Source organism: Salmo salar, chromosome ssa20 (assembly GCF_905237065.1).
Source record: "Salmo salar chromosome ssa20, Ssal_v3.1, whole genome shotgun sequence".
Taxonomy (NCBI): Eukaryota; Metazoa; Chordata; class Actinopteri; order Salmoniformes; family Salmonidae; genus Salmo; species Salmo salar.
In genome coordinates this window covers 46,067,731-46,084,688 of record NC_059461.1, presented here as the reverse complement: position 1 = coordinate 46,084,688, position 16,958 = coordinate 46,067,731, and the positions used below count along the sequence as shown (strand labels likewise).

The 16,958-nt window shown below is 44.9% G+C and overlaps 1 protein-coding gene across 1 annotated transcript in view; it reads left to right on the top strand.

Annotated features, from left to right (window-relative positions):
• Window positions 1-16,958, top strand: part of sik2b (salt-inducible kinase 2b) — a 59,423-nt gene that overhangs the window by 19,110 nt on the left and 23,355 nt on the right. The window contains exon 4 of the mRNA XM_045703410.1: window positions 9,375-9,536. Within this exon, the coding sequence (XP_045559366.1) occupies window positions 9,375-9,536 (162 nt within the window). The remainder of the gene's footprint in view (window positions 1-9,374; window positions 9,537-16,958) is intronic.

The window sequence follows — 16,958 nt, the reverse complement described above, 5'->3', positions numbered from 1 at the left end:
TAAGGGTCCGATCCTCTACACTATTATTGCATGGAACTTATTATTTGACTGTTTAAGCAAATTTCTACTCCTGCACTTATTTAGGCTTGCCATAACAAAGGTGTTGAATACATTTCAGATTTTCATTTTTTATTAATTTGTAAAAATGTCTAAAAACATAATTCCATTATGGGGGTGAGTGTGTGTGTGTGTGTAGGCCAGTGACCCAACATCTCAATATAATATCTTTTAAATTCAGGCTGTAACTCAACAAAATGTGGAATAAATCCAGTAGTGTGAATACTTTCTGAAGGCACTGTATGTTTTTCGTGTTGCATTTTTATTTAATTTTTTTACACACATTCTCACTTCTTAGGGTGTGTGATTTTGCCTAGTCAGAGTAATGCATGTTTACAGAGGTTCAGGAGGAGGGAAATGTAGCAATGATTTACATCAAGTGGTTGATGCCTTTTGGATGGTCATCACTGTGTGTGGGTGTGCGCACAAAGCAGCGATACTGCACTAAATAAACAAACTGTGTGTTTGACACTGCGTCTCCCCGTGCCTAGGTTATGCCAGGGCCAAGCTCAGAGCTGACACTGGTGTTGATTCTAACAGCCATCTTGTTTTCACCACGACTGATAATGAAGGATACAGAGTAGGGGCAAGTGAATGGGACAAAGACGACGGCATTGATACCATGGAGTGCATCCCAAATGACACCCTATTCCCTTTTTAGTGCACTTCTTTTGACCAGGGCCCTTAATGTGTGCACTACATAGGGTGCCATTTGGGACTCTTTCCGGGGCTGTATTGGCTTCTGTGGCGCTTGGAAGACTTGTCTTGCAATCAGCCCATTATGATAGAAATAGACTGGGCTTGATTGTGCGCTCAGTACATTGGGTAACCTCGTTTCAGAGAATCCTTAGATTGCTTCGCAGATCATGTCTAGGTATTACAGAACCATTTTGTCCCCACTTATTGTGCTGTAAGTCCTGATTGCGCAATGTAATATGGTTAGGTAATGCATTTATATGCCGTCTCCATCAACATCATCACTGAGATTGACAGATACCCAGCAAGCAGCACAAACGCTGACGTAAGTAAACAGGATTATAATGTTCTGTTTTCTTCCACTATAAACAGACATCCCTTCCACTTAACATCAATTTAAAGATCCACCAAGCTACATTTGTACAACTTGACTGGCTGTCAAGTAGCATCATTTAAAGCCCCAGTTCTTTACCCAATCACCAGAAAGCACTTCACCCATCTACCCCTACCCCGGTCAACAGCCCTGCACCCCCCACAGCAACTTGCCCAAGCCTCCCCCATTCCTCCTTCACCCAAATCCAGATAGCCGATGTTCTGAAAGAGCTGCAAAATCTGGACCACTACAAATCAGCCGGGCTAGACAATCTGGACCCTGTCTTTCGAAAATGATCCGCCGCAATTGTTGCAACCCCTATTACTAGCCTGTTAAACCTCTTTCGTATTGTCTGAGATCCCCAAAGATTGGAAAGCTCTTCAAAGGGGGAGACACTCTAGACCCAAACTCTTACAGACCTATATCTATCCTACATTTCTACGGTCTTCAAAAGCCAAGTTAACAAACAGATCACCGACCATTTCGAATCCCACCGTACCTTCTCCGCTATGCAGTCTGGTTTCCGAGCTGGTCATCAGTGCACCTCAGCCACGCTCAAGGTCCTAAACGATGTCATAACCGCCATTGATTAGAGACAATACTGTGCAGCTGTATTCATCGAACCTGGCCAAGGCTTTAGACTCTGTCAATCACCACATTCTTATCGGCAGACTCAACAGCCTTGGTTTTTCAAATGACTGCCTCGCCGGTTTCACCAACTACTTCTCTGATAGAGTTCAATGTGTCAAATCGGAGGGCCTGTTGTCCGGACCTCTGGCTGTCTCTATGGGGTGCCACAGGGTTCAATTCTCGGGCCGTCTCTTTTCTCTGTATACATCAATGATGTCGCTCTTGCTGCTGGTGATTCTCTGATCCACCTCTACGCAGACGACACCATTCTGTATACTTCTGGCCCTTCTTTGGACACTGTGTTAACTAACCTCCAGACAAGCTCCAATGCCATACAACTCTCCTTCCGTGGCCACCAACTTCTCTTAAATGCAAGTAAAACTAAATGCATGCTCTTCAACCGATCGCTGCCAGCACCTGCCTGCCCGTCCAGCATCACTCCTCTGGAGTGTTCTGACTTAGAATATGTGGACATCTACAAATACCTAGGTGTAATACCTGTAAACTCTCCTTCCAGACTCACATTAAGCATCTCCAATCCAAAATTAAATCTAGAATCAGCTTCCTATTTTGCAACTCATGCTGCCAAACACACCCTCGTAAAACTGACTATCCTACCGATCCTTGACTTTGGTGATGTCATTTAGAAAATATCCTCCAACACTCTACTCAGCAAATTGGATGTAGTCTATCACAGTGCCATCCGTTTTGTCACCAAAGCCCCATATACTACCCACCACTGCGACCTGTATGCTTCATATTCGTCGCCAAACCCACTGGCTCCAGGTCATCTACAAGTCTTTGTTAGGTAAAGCCCCGCCTTATCTCAGCTCACTGGTCACCATAGCAGCACCCACCCGTGCACGAGCTCCAGCAGGTATATTTCACTGGTCACCCCCAAAGCCATTTCCTCTTTGGCTGCCTTTCCTTCCAGTTCTCTGCTGCCAACGACTGGAACGAAGTTGGAGACTAATATCTCCCTCTCTAACTTTTAAGCACCAGCTGTCAGAGCAGCTCACAGATCACTGCACCTGTACATAGCCCATCTGTAAATAGCCCATCCAACTACCTCATCCCCATACTGTTATTTCTTTTTTTTGCTCCTTTGCACCCAATATCTCTACTTGCACTTTCATCTTCTGCACATCTGTCACTCCAGTGTTTTAATTGCTAAATTGTAGTTATTTCGCCACTATGGCCTATTTATTGCGTTACCTCCCTTATCCTACCTCATTTGTACACACTGTATATAGGCTTTTCTATTGTGTTATGGACTGTATGTTTGTTTATTCCATGTGTAACTCTGTTTGTGTTGCACTGCTTTGCTTTATCTTGGCCAGGTCGCAGTTGTAAATGAGAACTTGTGAAATTAATAAAAATGTAAAAATTAAATCACTGTTTAGAAGTTATTTTTATTAGCCTACTGCTCTCGGTCTGTGTCCATCCAGCTTTGTCCCAGACTCTGAGTGTCAACTAGCTAGTTGTCTGGGAGCAGCTCTAGTATGTCCATCCCATAGAATTACTAGAACGGACGTTCCTATACAAGTCAATGACTTAAACCGTTTCAATAGGTCTATTTCTACGATCCATCCATCCCAGCCCTATGGAGTTTGAGTCTGGCAGGGTAGTGGGTGCCGGACACAGTGAAAGCAGCCATTCCAACCTGTCTGCTGGCTAGTGAGCCTCACCCACCCACCCAGCGCTGCGGGAGTGGATCATACCTGGAGAAATTGGGTCAACCACAAATAATGAGGAGGAGCGGCAGAACAGAACCGCCAAGGCAGAGGAGAGGGGGGAGAGAGGAAGGGAATGTCCATTTGAATTTGGAAAGGGGGTGAAAAAATGTAGGCCATGCATATTAAAATGAAAACTGCCAGAGAGTGGGTGGGTTTTATTGACTAGGCCTGAACACATCTGTCTTCTTGATAGAGTGCCCCGGCGAGATTCATTTTGCCTGTCAACTTCTTTTGTCTGCTGCAATAGTTGTCTATAAAGTTTTTTTTCTTCGGTTACTCAGTAGGTATCGGTGTTTTTTGTCTGAGCTGAAAAGGCTTGGCTATACTGTTGACTCACCCAGCTGACACTATTATCATCTCTTTGCTGGCTTATTTGACCTGGGGCCTGCTCGGTAAGTGTTGAATTGTGTAGCCTATGGGTACGTCTTTACTTCAGCACTAAGTTTCAGGAAAATACATTTGGAGCTGAGATGTTTAAGGAGGGAGAGCGGGAGAGCATTGTTATTGCCCTTGTTCAGTGGGCAGGCTCTGCTTGGCTGTCTGGATGCTGGCCAGCACAGAAATGTACGGACGCCGGGTCCTGCTCTCGCTCGGCTCTCCAATCTCTTCTAAACCTGAGCAGCTGTTAAGAGATTACACATTTCCCCAACAGACCTGGAACGCGGTGCTCTTCTGAGCTTTTTCCTCATTGTTTTTAACACCTTGTCCTAGATCTGTGATTCATCATTCACCCCCCTTCTCCTCCTCTCTTTCTCCCAAAATGCAACACTTCTTTGACTGAGTACACCTGACTGTGCTGCCATGTTGTCGGTCCTCCTCCTTGCCCCTTCTGACGTTCAAGCAGTGCATTACTCATCCTTCCACTGGTGTGATGAGTGTGCTTTTTTTGTGTCATTAACTCTTAGCACTCTGGAGCGCACCAGACGCTGTTGCTAGTGTGTGAAAGGAACAGATTAGGCTAACAGTGAAGCTGAAGGTCTGGTTTGCCAGAGCTGGTTTACCTTCTGGCTAGTACAGTGCCTATAGAAAGTCTATGCCCCCCTTGAACTTTTTTTCCCATTTTGTTGCGTTACAAAGAGGGATTAAAATGTATTTTTCTGTCAACGATCTACACAAAATACTCTGTCAAAGTGGAAGAATTCTAACATTTTATAAAGATGAATAGAAAAAAAACACAAATACCTTGGTTAGATAAGTATCTCCCCCCCCCCAGTCAATACATGTTAGAAACACTTTTTGGCAGGGATTACAGCTGTGAGTCTTCTTGGGTAAGTCTCACAGCTGTGAGCTTTGCAGACCTGTATTGTGCCAAAAAGTGTCCGTAAGTCACTCCAGTGTAAATTTGGATTTGTGTTGTAGGTTATTATCCTGCTGAAAGGTGAAATCCTCTCCCAGTGTCAAGCAGACTGAAGCAGGTTTTTCTCTAGGATTTTGCCTGTGCTTAACGCCATCCCATTTCTTTTCATCCTGAATAATTCCCCCGTCTTTGCCTATGTCAAGCATACACATACCATGCTGCAGCCTCCACCATGTTTGAAAATAAGGGGGCTGAGTGTTGTTTTGGATTATTATTTTCTGTATAGGCTTCCTTTTCACTCTGTCATTTAGGTTAATGTGGAATCACTACAATGTTGTTGATCCATCCTCAGTTTTCTCCCATCACAGCCATTGAACTCTATAGCTGTTTAAAATCACCAATGACCTCATGGTGACACCTAAGCAGTTGCCTTCCTGTCCTGCAGCTCAGTTCAGAAGGACGACTGTATATTTTATGTGTCTGGGTGGTTTAGTACATCAGCCACAGTATAATTATTAACTTTCAAAAATCATGTCAACCTCTGTTGTGTTTCTCGTAATGTCTATTTCAATGCTTCTATTGTCCAATGTCATGGTGTCAGCTAATTCAAGCCAGACAGGTATCCAGGATCCAAAGTCCAGACTTTCTCTAGCGAGGGATTGGTTAGGTACGATAGGGCAAGAGGCCGCTGTAGGCCTTCTACTCAGTGTATGCAGAGAGGTTTATCGCATAGCTGTGTTGTGTAGCTGCAGCGGCCCTAGCCCACCCAGTCTCTGTATTCAGAGCACCTCGCCACATTCCCATGCCAAGTGCGTTTTCTTTTTAATTAGCGACACGCCACACAGAGAAGCCTCAGTCAAGAGGGGTAACAATATGGAGTTAACCATATGAAGTGAACCATTTATCAGAAGCACTGTCTGTCTATAATGTCACAGTTTCCTGGAACTTTAGCCGTATGCATTCCCATCTGCATGATGAACTCTGTGTATATACGTGAATTATAATTCAGCTTAATGCTTGCTATTGCCCTTGCTCCATCTGTCATTTTTATCCAGCCCTCTTGTTTGAGCACAGGATGGTCAACAGTGTTATTGTGAGGAACATCGACCCCCACCTAAATTACTTGAAATGACACGGACTCTAAAAACCCGAACTCTGGTCAGACACCTGAAGTGTTCTGTATCGTTAATTTCTTCAACGTAATTCTGCCCTACTGTAGAGGGATATGGGTGCTCATTCCTCTCCGTCTCCTTCCCTCCATGCTATGTGAGGGTGTGAAATACAGAGCTGCATGCACGGCTGCCTGCTGGTTGGAGGTGTGAAGAGTCCGCCATGAAACGTGTTCCCCAGAGGCTGTTGATGAGGCTGGATGGGAAACGATGAATTAGGAATTATTAATTCTCTCCCCCATTATATCTGTTCATGGGCCTGCAGGATTTGAAGGTTGTAATTGGCGGGAGGAAGTCGTAACGAGTTTGATTTGACATTTGCAGATGGTTACAAATAATTTTTAAATGCCACATGCACCGAATACATTTCACCTTACCGTGAAATGCTTATTTGCACCATTTGATTAACTGTTCAGCAGTCTTATGGCTTGGGGCTAGAAGCTGTTAAGGAGCCTTTTGGTCCCAGACTTGGTGCTCCGTTACCGCTTGGATAGGGAATTCGGTGTGGATTATACAGCGACAATCATTTTTGGAGTTGCTGTGTGTGTGCGCTCGCATAGACTATTAGCCTCATTGAATACTGATTAAAGAAATATGAACAGAATCGAGCCACGATGGCTCCATGATCTTTAGAGATGGACGGGGGGAGTTTTATTTACATGTAGACTATTCTAGTTGTCAACCAAAACAAGATAAGCCAAGCCCAAAATAGATTCCAAATGTTTGCATTTGTCTCAGGAAAAGGGTGCGTGGCCCAAATTGTTTCCTCCTGTTTGTCCCTCAGAGAGGCAGCGTAAGGGTCAGGACAGAAGAGTGTGATGCAGCCAGGGACACTGGAGTTAGGTAATCTTGGCTCTGACTCGCTCCTTCCCTCCCTCCCCCTCTTATGTGCAATTTTTTTTATATCTATATACAGTTGAAGTCGGAAGTTTACATACACTTAAATTGTAGTCATTAAAACTTTTTTGTTAACAAACTATAGTTTTGGCAAGTCGGTTAGGACATCTTCTTTGTGCATGTCACAAGTAATTTTCCCAACAATTGTTTACAGACATATTATTTCACTTATAATTCACTGTATCACAATTCCAGTGGGTCAGAAGTTTACATACACTAAGTTGACTGTGCCTTTAAACAGCTTGGAAAATTCCAGAAAATTCCATCATGGCTTTTGAAGCTTCTGATAGGCTAATTGACATCATTTGACTGTGGATGTATTTCAAGGCCTACCTTCAAACTTCTTGACATCGTGGGAAAATCAAAAGCAATCAGCCAAGATCTCAGAAAGAACATTGTAGACCTCCACAAGTCTGGTTCATCCTTGGGAGCAATTTCCAAACGCCTGAAGGTACCACGTTCATCTGTACAAACAATAGTACGCAAGTATAAACACCATGGGACTACGCTGCCATCAATACCGCTCAGGAAGGAGACGTGTTCTGTCTCCTAGAGATGAATGTACTTTGGTGCGAAAAGTGCAAATCAATCCCAGAACAACAGCAAAGGAAGATGCTGGAGGAAACAGGTACAAAAGTATCTATATCCACAGTAAAATGAGTCCTATATCGACATAACCTGAAAGGCCGCTCAGCAAGGAAGAAGCCACTGCTCCAAAACCGCCAGAAAAGCCAGACTACGATTTGTAATGTCCTCTGGTCTGATGAAACAAAAATAGAACTGTTTGGCCGTAATGACCATCGTTATGTTTAGAAGAAAAAGGGGGAGGCTTGCAAGCCGAAGAACACCATCCCAACCGTGAAGTACGGGGGTGGCTGCATCATGTTGTGGGGGTGCTTTGCTGCAGAAGGGACTGGTGCACTTCACAAAATAGATGGCATCACGAGGAATGTGTTATGTGGATATATTGAAGCAACATCTCAAGACATCAGTCAGGAAGTTAAAGCTTGGTTGCAAATGGGTCTTCCAAATGGACAATGACGCCAAACATACTTCCAAAGTTGTGGCAAAATGGCTTAGGGACAACAAAGTCAAGGTATTGGAGTGGCCATCACAAAGCCCTGACCTTAATCCTATAGAAAATTTGTGGGCAGAACTGAAAAAGCATGTGCGAGCAAGGAGGCCAACTAACCTGACTCAGTTACACCAGCTCTGTCAGGAGGAATGGGCCAAAATTCACCCAACTTATTGTGGGAAGCTTGTGGAAGGCTACCCGAACCGTTTGACCCAAGTTAAACAATTTAAAGGCAATGCTACCAAATACTAATTGAGTGTATGTAAACTTCTGACCCACTCGGAATGTGATGAAAGAAATAAAAGCTGAAATCAATCATTCTCTACTATTATTCTGACATTTCACATTCTTAAAATAAAGTGGTGATCCTAACTGACCTAAGACAGGGAATTTTTACTAGGATTAAATGTCAGGTATTGTAAAAACAATACAGAGTTTAAATGTATTTGGCTAAGGTGCATGTAAACTTCCGACTTCAACTGTATATATGTATCTTTTTTTTGTCTAACCTTTATTTAACTAGGCAAGTCAGTTAAGAACAAATTCTTATTTTATAATGACGGCCAAACCCTCCCCTAACCCTGACGACACTGGGCCAATTGTGCGCCTCCCTATGGGACTCCCGATCACGGCCGGTTGTGATACAGCCCGGGATCGAACCAGGTTCTGTAGTGACGCTTCTAGCGCTGAGATTCAGTGCTTTAGACCGCTGCGCCACTCGGGAGCCCTTTTATTTCCTCATGCACAAACAGGCCAGTTCTGAGTAACCTCCCTCCTAGTTCCTCCTTGAGCTAGCTGATGAGGAAATAAATTGGTCAATCCCTTCATTTTGAATGTATTCTGTTTTCTGTGTTAAAGTAGGCATAGGCTATAATGTGTTTCACTACCCAGCGGAGCAGTTTCTGCGTTAGCTGGGCCTGTTAGGGCTGGGTCTGTGGGCTTTGCTGGCCGAGGGCCAGGGGGCTGACCAAGCACTCCTGGGTGTGGTGACTGACCGCATGATTACATCCATGCGGGGGGATGTTTACTCTGCTGCATCGACCCGATCACAGAATCACAGGCCAGGCTCCTTATTGTGGCTCATCACTGTCCTTGTCCTCTGTCGGCTGGCTGTCTGGCCGGGAGAAGGGTGGTTACTGTAAGAGTAGTTGAGAGAGCTGAGGTATTCCATGCCTCTGTGATTGTACTCTACAAACATAGATATGGCTTAATAAACCCAAATGGATTTGTGCTAGCCTATTACTGTTCAGGCATGAGCAGAGTGGTGATTCTATTAGTTACACACTGATGGATTTGGTCTAATATGTAGTCTAGCAAGCCTTAGCTAGGAAGAAGACTTTGAGAACACATAGGCCTACATGTTTGAGGCCTTTGCATCCTAGCCACCCCTGATTTGAATGTAAGCCAGCTGAACTTATGACTCTAACTCTCTCCCCCTCTCTAGACTACCTGGCCAAACACGGGAGACTGAGCGAGCTGGAAGCGCGGCGCAAGTTCTGGCAGATCCTGTCAGCGGTGGAGTACTGCCACAACCGTAACATAGTCCACCGAGACCTGAAGGCTGAGAACCTGCTGCTGGACGGACACATGAACATCAAGATAGCAGGTAGGCGGTCGGTGCATTAAAGCCAGAAGTTTTGTCTGTTTTTTTCCTGATCCCATTACCTGTGGAGTTTTTGTCAGTTTTGTAACCCTACTCTTAGTGTTTCAGGGTTACCTAAGAATAATCTTGGAATTGCCAGTGGGATGGACTGTATGAGAGTTTCACAAAGTCATGAAGAACCTGTAAATCGACATAGGCCAAGAAAATGTAAACCAAGTCTTTTATATTGCAGTGAGAACAACTTCACAACTTGTTTTGATCAGAACATTGCTGTTGGATTACATGGCCAGGAGCAATGACCTCAGCCACGGTTCAGTTCTGAAATGTCTAACAACCAGAGCAGGCCATTTGCACTGTGTTGAGAGGTAACCAAAGTCCTCTAGCTAAATGAGGGAAGCAGGAGCTGAAGCTAGGCCGTACTGCACAGAGCCCTGGGCTGCTGTTGCGTTATCAGGAAGATGGCATTTTGAGCGAGCCAGTGAAAAATGTCATCGAGCATCTGGGAGAGTGCCGGGCGAGAAGGTGTGTTCTGAGCTTCAGACACCGTGACACAATGTGCGCATGCCCACAGAGTCCCTGTGGTCCTGCTCCAGGGGTGTTAGATCTAGGCTAGTCCGGACAGTGACTGATGGAGAGAGAGAGACTTGGCCGGGGCTTCCTAAGAAGCCTGTTTTCTCTTCCTTGGCCATGTTCATTAGGGCAGGAATGGAAAACGTTTCCAAACATTTTTCAGCTGAAAATGAAAATGAGTCCCTGTAGTTCCTCCTCGATTTTAGTCAGTTTTGTTCTGTTTGATGTCTAATGAACACAACCCAGTTTGTCTCTCTGGATGTAAGAGAAGATGATCAGTTGTTGTGAGTGGTGGCGGGTGGTTGTTGTTATTACCAAAGGCAATATCGCCACCACAATAACTCAAATCCAATTGTTGGGGAAGGTACACTTATTTTGAGAAACTGACCAATGAAACTACATTTAACCTAGGATTACAAATACATCAGGCAGGCACACAAGAACATTGGTACATCCTGTGCTTTGCTTGGCTTAGATGAGGAAGTTTGTTGTTTTGTTCGAGTCTCTCTGGATTTAAAAGAGACTCACTGCACAGAGAAACAGATAAATATTCCCCCAGTGATGTTTAACCCTTTGTTTTACCTCACCGAAGGACATTGTGTGATTCATGTTTCATCCTCAAATAAGAGGATTTACTGCCACACTAGTCCCCCTTTTTAAAGGTCTCCTTTTGTATACCCAGAACTGCCCGGGTGGTCAGTCGCTCAGAAGCTCTGTGGTGGTTGATGGTCAGTCAAGGAAAGGTCACCCAAGTGCCAGGCAGCGGGGGGTGTTGCCTTTGTTTCCACTTCAAAGAGTGTGCGTGCGTGCGTGCGTGCGTGCGTGCTCAGCACGTTCTAAGAAGCAGCCAGATCATGCACTTATCAGTAAGCATCTTAAATGGATTGGTTCTGCTGCTGCAGCAAACAACATTTGATCACAGGGGTACATTGCTTCCTCCCCCCCCCCCTCCCCCTTCACCCATACTATGTCTTGTTTTATTGTTCATGGACCAAGCTGAAAGGCCACCCGCTACACAGAATAACATGTTGAAGGTGCAGGTGTTATATCATTATTCAGCCACCCCCTCATTCATCCTCCCCAGTGGTGAAAGTAATTTGATATGGCCAACATGCATGCTTTTGTACCTCAGACAGGATGATACTCACCCGCAGTCACATTCCCCCAGCTGTATAAATCTCCATAGTAAGCTGAGCTCTCTATGCACTTGTATCAACTTGCGCAAGGGCACATCGCATTATCCCTCATTATAAACACACAACCACTGTTGGCTACTAGCTAGCGTTGACCCCCCCCCCACCCACCACCACCCCCCACCCCTGTGTGAGTAGACACGTTAGGCTAATATTTGGAACAGGAAGTAGTCTAGATAGTGTGTACATCCCAAATTACACTTTATTCTTAATGTAGTGCACTACTTTTGACCAGAGCCCTGCTCAAAAGTAGTGCACTTAATAGGGAAAAGGAATCCATTTGGGACACAGAGTAATCGGGGCTGGACGTGGCGTTGCACAGCCCACCGTCCACACATAGCGAGCCCCTGGCCTGTTGGGAACATTTACGTCAGCCAGCCGCGCTGCTCAATATGCAGCCCGCAAAGTGGGTCAGCTCCTCTGATAAGTCCTCATGCCTTCCTTACTCTGCCTTAACATGCCTTGCCGTGACTCTCACCGTCATATCATTATCGCGCCTAGTCTATTTTTTTATTTATTTAACCTTTATGTAACTAGGCAAGTCAGTTAAGAACACATTTTTACTTACAATGACGGCCTAGGAACAGTGGGTTAACTGCCTTGTTCAGGGGCAGAACGGCAGATTTGTACCTTGTTAGCTCGGGGATTCGATCTAGCAACCTTTCGATTACTGGTCCAACGCTCTAACCACTCTAACCTGCCGCCCCAAAATCTACAACTTAATCTACAATTTACTTATAGGCTTGAGGTGTAGGCTTGACTGCTTCTTTTGTCTCTAGTTCAAATGTAGCCTAAAGCCATGGCTAAATCTAGACGTACGTATACTGTGCCTTCACCTCTTAAAATGTTCACATTTTGACCTTGATGCAGTTGCATTGCTAGAGCCAATTTTTCATGTGAGGTATAAAAAAAAAAGGGGGGGGGAAACATGCTTCAGATTATTATCATTCAGTAAACCCAGATTCACAGTATTACTAGAATATAATCCAGACGTGCATGGGATGGATTCGTGTACATTTTAGATGACGGTTAAGAAACCTTGTGTTTTTAGCTAGGCTAGTCAATGGCGTTGCTGCCCTGCGTGTGCTGTGCAGTCTGTGGTACACATCACACAGGGTTTCCTTTTGCTGGTAATTGCCGGCTTTTTAATTTTTTTATGAAAAGCAATTTAAATAAATCTGTTGCCGGCCAAAATGACTGGGAGAAAAATGCTTTTTATTCATTGATGGAAATACCAGTTGATATAAATACATTTGACCGTCATACTTTTCGGTCTATCGGGTCATTTGCATAATTTAGAGGAATTAAATTGGCCTGTGTATTTTCGTTAGTCATAATGTAGGCTTATCTTATTTATCCAGCACAACTATCAGACGCGCACAGCATACAGAGCCAATTTTGAGTGGGATTTCTCCTGCAGCTCCCAGTTGATTGCTGCTGGAGTAAAACATGTGCTTTTTATAAGCCTATTCATTGCGCAACAATTCTAAAGGCAATCGCATGTTAAAAACAGTTTTGGTGCACAATTAAAATGCGCAATTAAAATAGTTTTATTTCTCAACTGTTCATTGAAGCACACCTCCCATTCAAGTGCAGGCAACAGGCTATCGTATCAGCGTGCCACCCACCACTTTACAATGTGAGCTGGAGGCAGTATGCACTTTGAAATTATATATAATTGTTTGAAACCTGAAAGTTTTATTTCATGTTATGAGGTATGTCTTACCTTGCTTCAAAGTAGCCTATAGGCAAAATACGACCATGGACTTGAAGGCAATTATTTTATAAAGACCTAATAGGCGGTGCATGAGTTTCAAGTTTGGGGAAGATTACAATTTATTCTACTGTTCTGCGTGCCAGTTAGGATTTTATGTGCATTTTCATGGAACTGTTCATTTCAATAATAATTTATTTTTTAAATAGCTTACTGTGAGGAATTATAGTTGTAATATATTGTCATTCGCAATGGATGTTAAAAAAACACTTTCCTACATTTCCGAGCAGCAGGCCAGGTACGACTATGCGTGCTCAGGCTCCCTAAACATTATCAGGACAGAGAAACGGGGGGTGTTCATCTTAAGATGAATGCACTAAGCCGCTCTGGATAACACTGTCTGCTACGTGACTAAAATCTCAAATGAGTACAGGAGGGGACTAAGCATGCACCGCTGAGGGGCCCGTGTTGAGGGTCAACGTGGCGGATGTGTTGTCTACCCTCACCACTTGGGGACGGCCTATCAAGAAGTCCAGGATCCAGTTGCAGTGGGAGGTGTTAAATTCCAGGATCCTGAGCTTAGTGATGAGCTTGTAGGACCCTATCGTGTTGAATGCTGAGCAATAGGGAGCCCTCCCTTCGGCAAATCCGACCACGACTCAATCTTGCTCCTACCGTCCTCAAACAGGATGCACCCGTGACTAGAACCATTCAACGCTGGTCTGACCAATCGGAATCCACGCTTCAAGATTGTTTTGATCACACGGACTGGGAAATCTACCGGGCAGCCTCAGAGAATAACATTGATCTATACACTGGCTCTGTGAGTGAGTTTATAAGGAAGTGCATTGGAGATGTTGTGACCATTAAAACCTACCCTAACCAAAAACCATTGATGGATGGCGGCAAAACTGAAAGCGCGAACCACCGCATTTAACCATGGAAAGAGGACTGGGAATATGTCCGAATATAAACGGTGTAGTTATTCCATCCGTAAGGCAATCAAACAAGCGAAATGTTGGTATAGGGACAAAGTGGAGTCGCAATTAAATGGCTCAGACACGAGAAGTACGTGGTAGGGTCTACAGGAAATCACGGACTACAATGTAGAAAACCAGCCACGTCACAGACACCGACGTACTGCTTCCAGACAAACTAAACACCTTCTTTGCCCGCTTTGACCAACAGTCAAGGAGAGGTCCTTCTCCGTGGCTGACGTGAGTAAGACATTTAAACGTGTTAACCCTCGCAAGGCTGCTGGCCCAGACTGCATCCCTAGCCGCATCCTCAGCATGCGCAGACCAGCTGGCTGGTGTGTTTACGGACATATTCAATCGCTCCCTATCCTAGTCTGCTGTCCCCACATGCTTCAAGATGGCCACCATTGTTCCTGTACCCAAGAAGGCAAAGATAACTGAACTAAATGACTACCGCCCTGTAGCACTCACTTCTGTCATCATGAAGTGCTTTGAGAGACTAGTCAAGGATCATATCACCTCCACCTTACCTGCCACCCTAGACCCACTTCAGTTTGCATACCACCCCAACAGGTCCACAGATGATACAATCACACTGCACACTGCCCTATCCCAAGAGGAATATGTATGTAAGAATGCTGTTCATTGACTACAGCTCAGCAATCAACACCATAGTACCCTCCAAGCTCATCATTAAGCTGGAGGCCCTGCATATCATCCCTGCCCTGTGCAATTGAGTCCTGGACTTTCTGACGGGCCGCCCCCAGGTGGTGTAGGTAAGAAACAACATCTCCACTTCGCTGACCCTCAACACTGGGTCCCCACAAGGGTGGGTGCTCAGCCCCCTCCTGTTCACCCATGACTGCGTGGCCATGAACGCCTCCAACTTAATCATCAAGTTTGGAGAACGACACAACAGTTGTGTAGGCACTCAGAGTGTGGTATCAAGAAAACAACCTCTCACTCAACGTCAACAAAACAAAGGAGATTATCGTAGACTTCAGGAAACAGCAGAGCACCCCCCCAATCCACATCGAAGGGACAGCAGTGGAGAAGGTGGAACGTTTTAAGTTCCTCTGTGTACACATCACATACAAACTGAAATGGTCCACCCACACAGTGCCTCTTCAACCTCAGGAGGCTGAAGAAATTTGGCTTGTCACCTAAAACCCTGACAAACTTTTACAGATGCACAATTGAGAGCATCCTGTCGGGCTGTATCACCGCCTGGTACGCAAACTGCATCGCCCTCAACCGCAAGGCTCTCCAGAGGGTGGTGCAGTCTGCACAACGCATCACCGGGGGCAAACTACCTGCCCTCCAGGACACCTACAGCACCCGATGTCACAGGAAGGACAAAAAAGAGAATCAAGGACAACCACCCGAGCCACTGCCTGTTCACCCTGCTACCATCCAGAAGGCGAGGTCAGTACAGGTGCATCAAAGCAGGGACCGAGAGACTGAAAACAGCTATCTCAAAGCCATCAGACTGATAAAAAGCAATCACTAACTCAGAGAGGCTGCTGCCTACATAGACTCTCTAGTCACTTTAAACAATGCCACGTTAATAATGTTTTACATATCTTACATTACTCATCTCATATGTATATACTGTATTTTATACCATCTATTGCATCTTGCCTATGCCGCTCGGCCATCGCTCATCCATATATTTATGTGTACATATTGTTATTCTATCCCTTTCAATTTGTGTGTATTTGGTAGTTGTTGGGGATTGTTAGATTACTTGTTAGATATTACTGCACTGTCGGAACTAGAAGCACAAGCATTTCGCTACACTGGCATTAACATCTGCTAACCATGTGTATGTGACCAATAAAATGTGATTTGATTTAGATTTATAGTCAATGAACAGCGTTCTCACGTAGGTGTTCCTCTTGTCCAGGTGGGAGAGGGCAGTGTGGAGCGCAATAGAGAGTGTGTCATATGTGGGACGGTATGCAAATTGAAGTGGGCCCAGGGTGTCTGGGATGATGGTTTTGATGTAACCCATGACCAACCTTTCAAAGCATTTCATGGCTACAGATGTGAGTGCTACGGGGCGACAGTCATTTAGACAGGTTACCTTGATGTTCTTGGGCACAGGGACTATGGTGGTTTGCTTGAAACATGTAGGTGTTACAGACTGGGTCGAAGAGAGGTTGAAAAGGTCAGTGAAGACACTTGCCAGCTGGTCAGCGCAGGCTCTGAGTACGTGTCCTGGTAATTCTTCTGACCCTGCAGCCTTGTGAATGTTAACCAGTTTAAAGGTTTAACTCACATCGGCTACGGAGAACAATTTCACACAGTCGTCCAGAACAGCTGGTGCTCTCATGCATGGTTCAGTGTTGCTTGCCTCAAAGGGAACATAGAAGGAATTTAGTTTGTCTGGTATGCTCGCATCATTGAACATCTCGCGGCTGATATTCTCTTTGTAATCCGTAATAATTTGCAAGTCCTGCCACATCCGACAAGCGTCAAAGCCGGCGTAGCAGGATTTGATCTTAGTCCCGTGTTGACATTTTTACTGTTTGATGGCTCGTCGGAAGTCCTAGCGGGATTTCTTATAAGTGTCTGTGATTGATGTGGTAAACTACTCAATGTTATCTTATGAATCCCAGGAACATATTCCAGTCTGTACTAGCGAAACAGTCCTGTAGCTTAGCATCCACTTCAACGGAACCCTTCCGTATTGATCGCGTCACTGGTACTTCCTGTTAGTTAAATGTTAGTCTGGAGTACTGCCTATGGGCTTCCCAATGGGCCCTGGTCAAAAGTAGTGCCCTATAAAGGGAATAGATTGGCGTTTAGGATGCAGACGGAGACACTGCTGCAGCTTGATACAGGTTGATCTTGGACATTGGATCTCATGCTGTCGACATTCACTCGGGGAGGGGTGAGCGCTTCATTTGGCCGGAGCACTGAAGAGACTAAATCAATTTGAAAAGCTGTTGAACACTGCTTTGTGCCA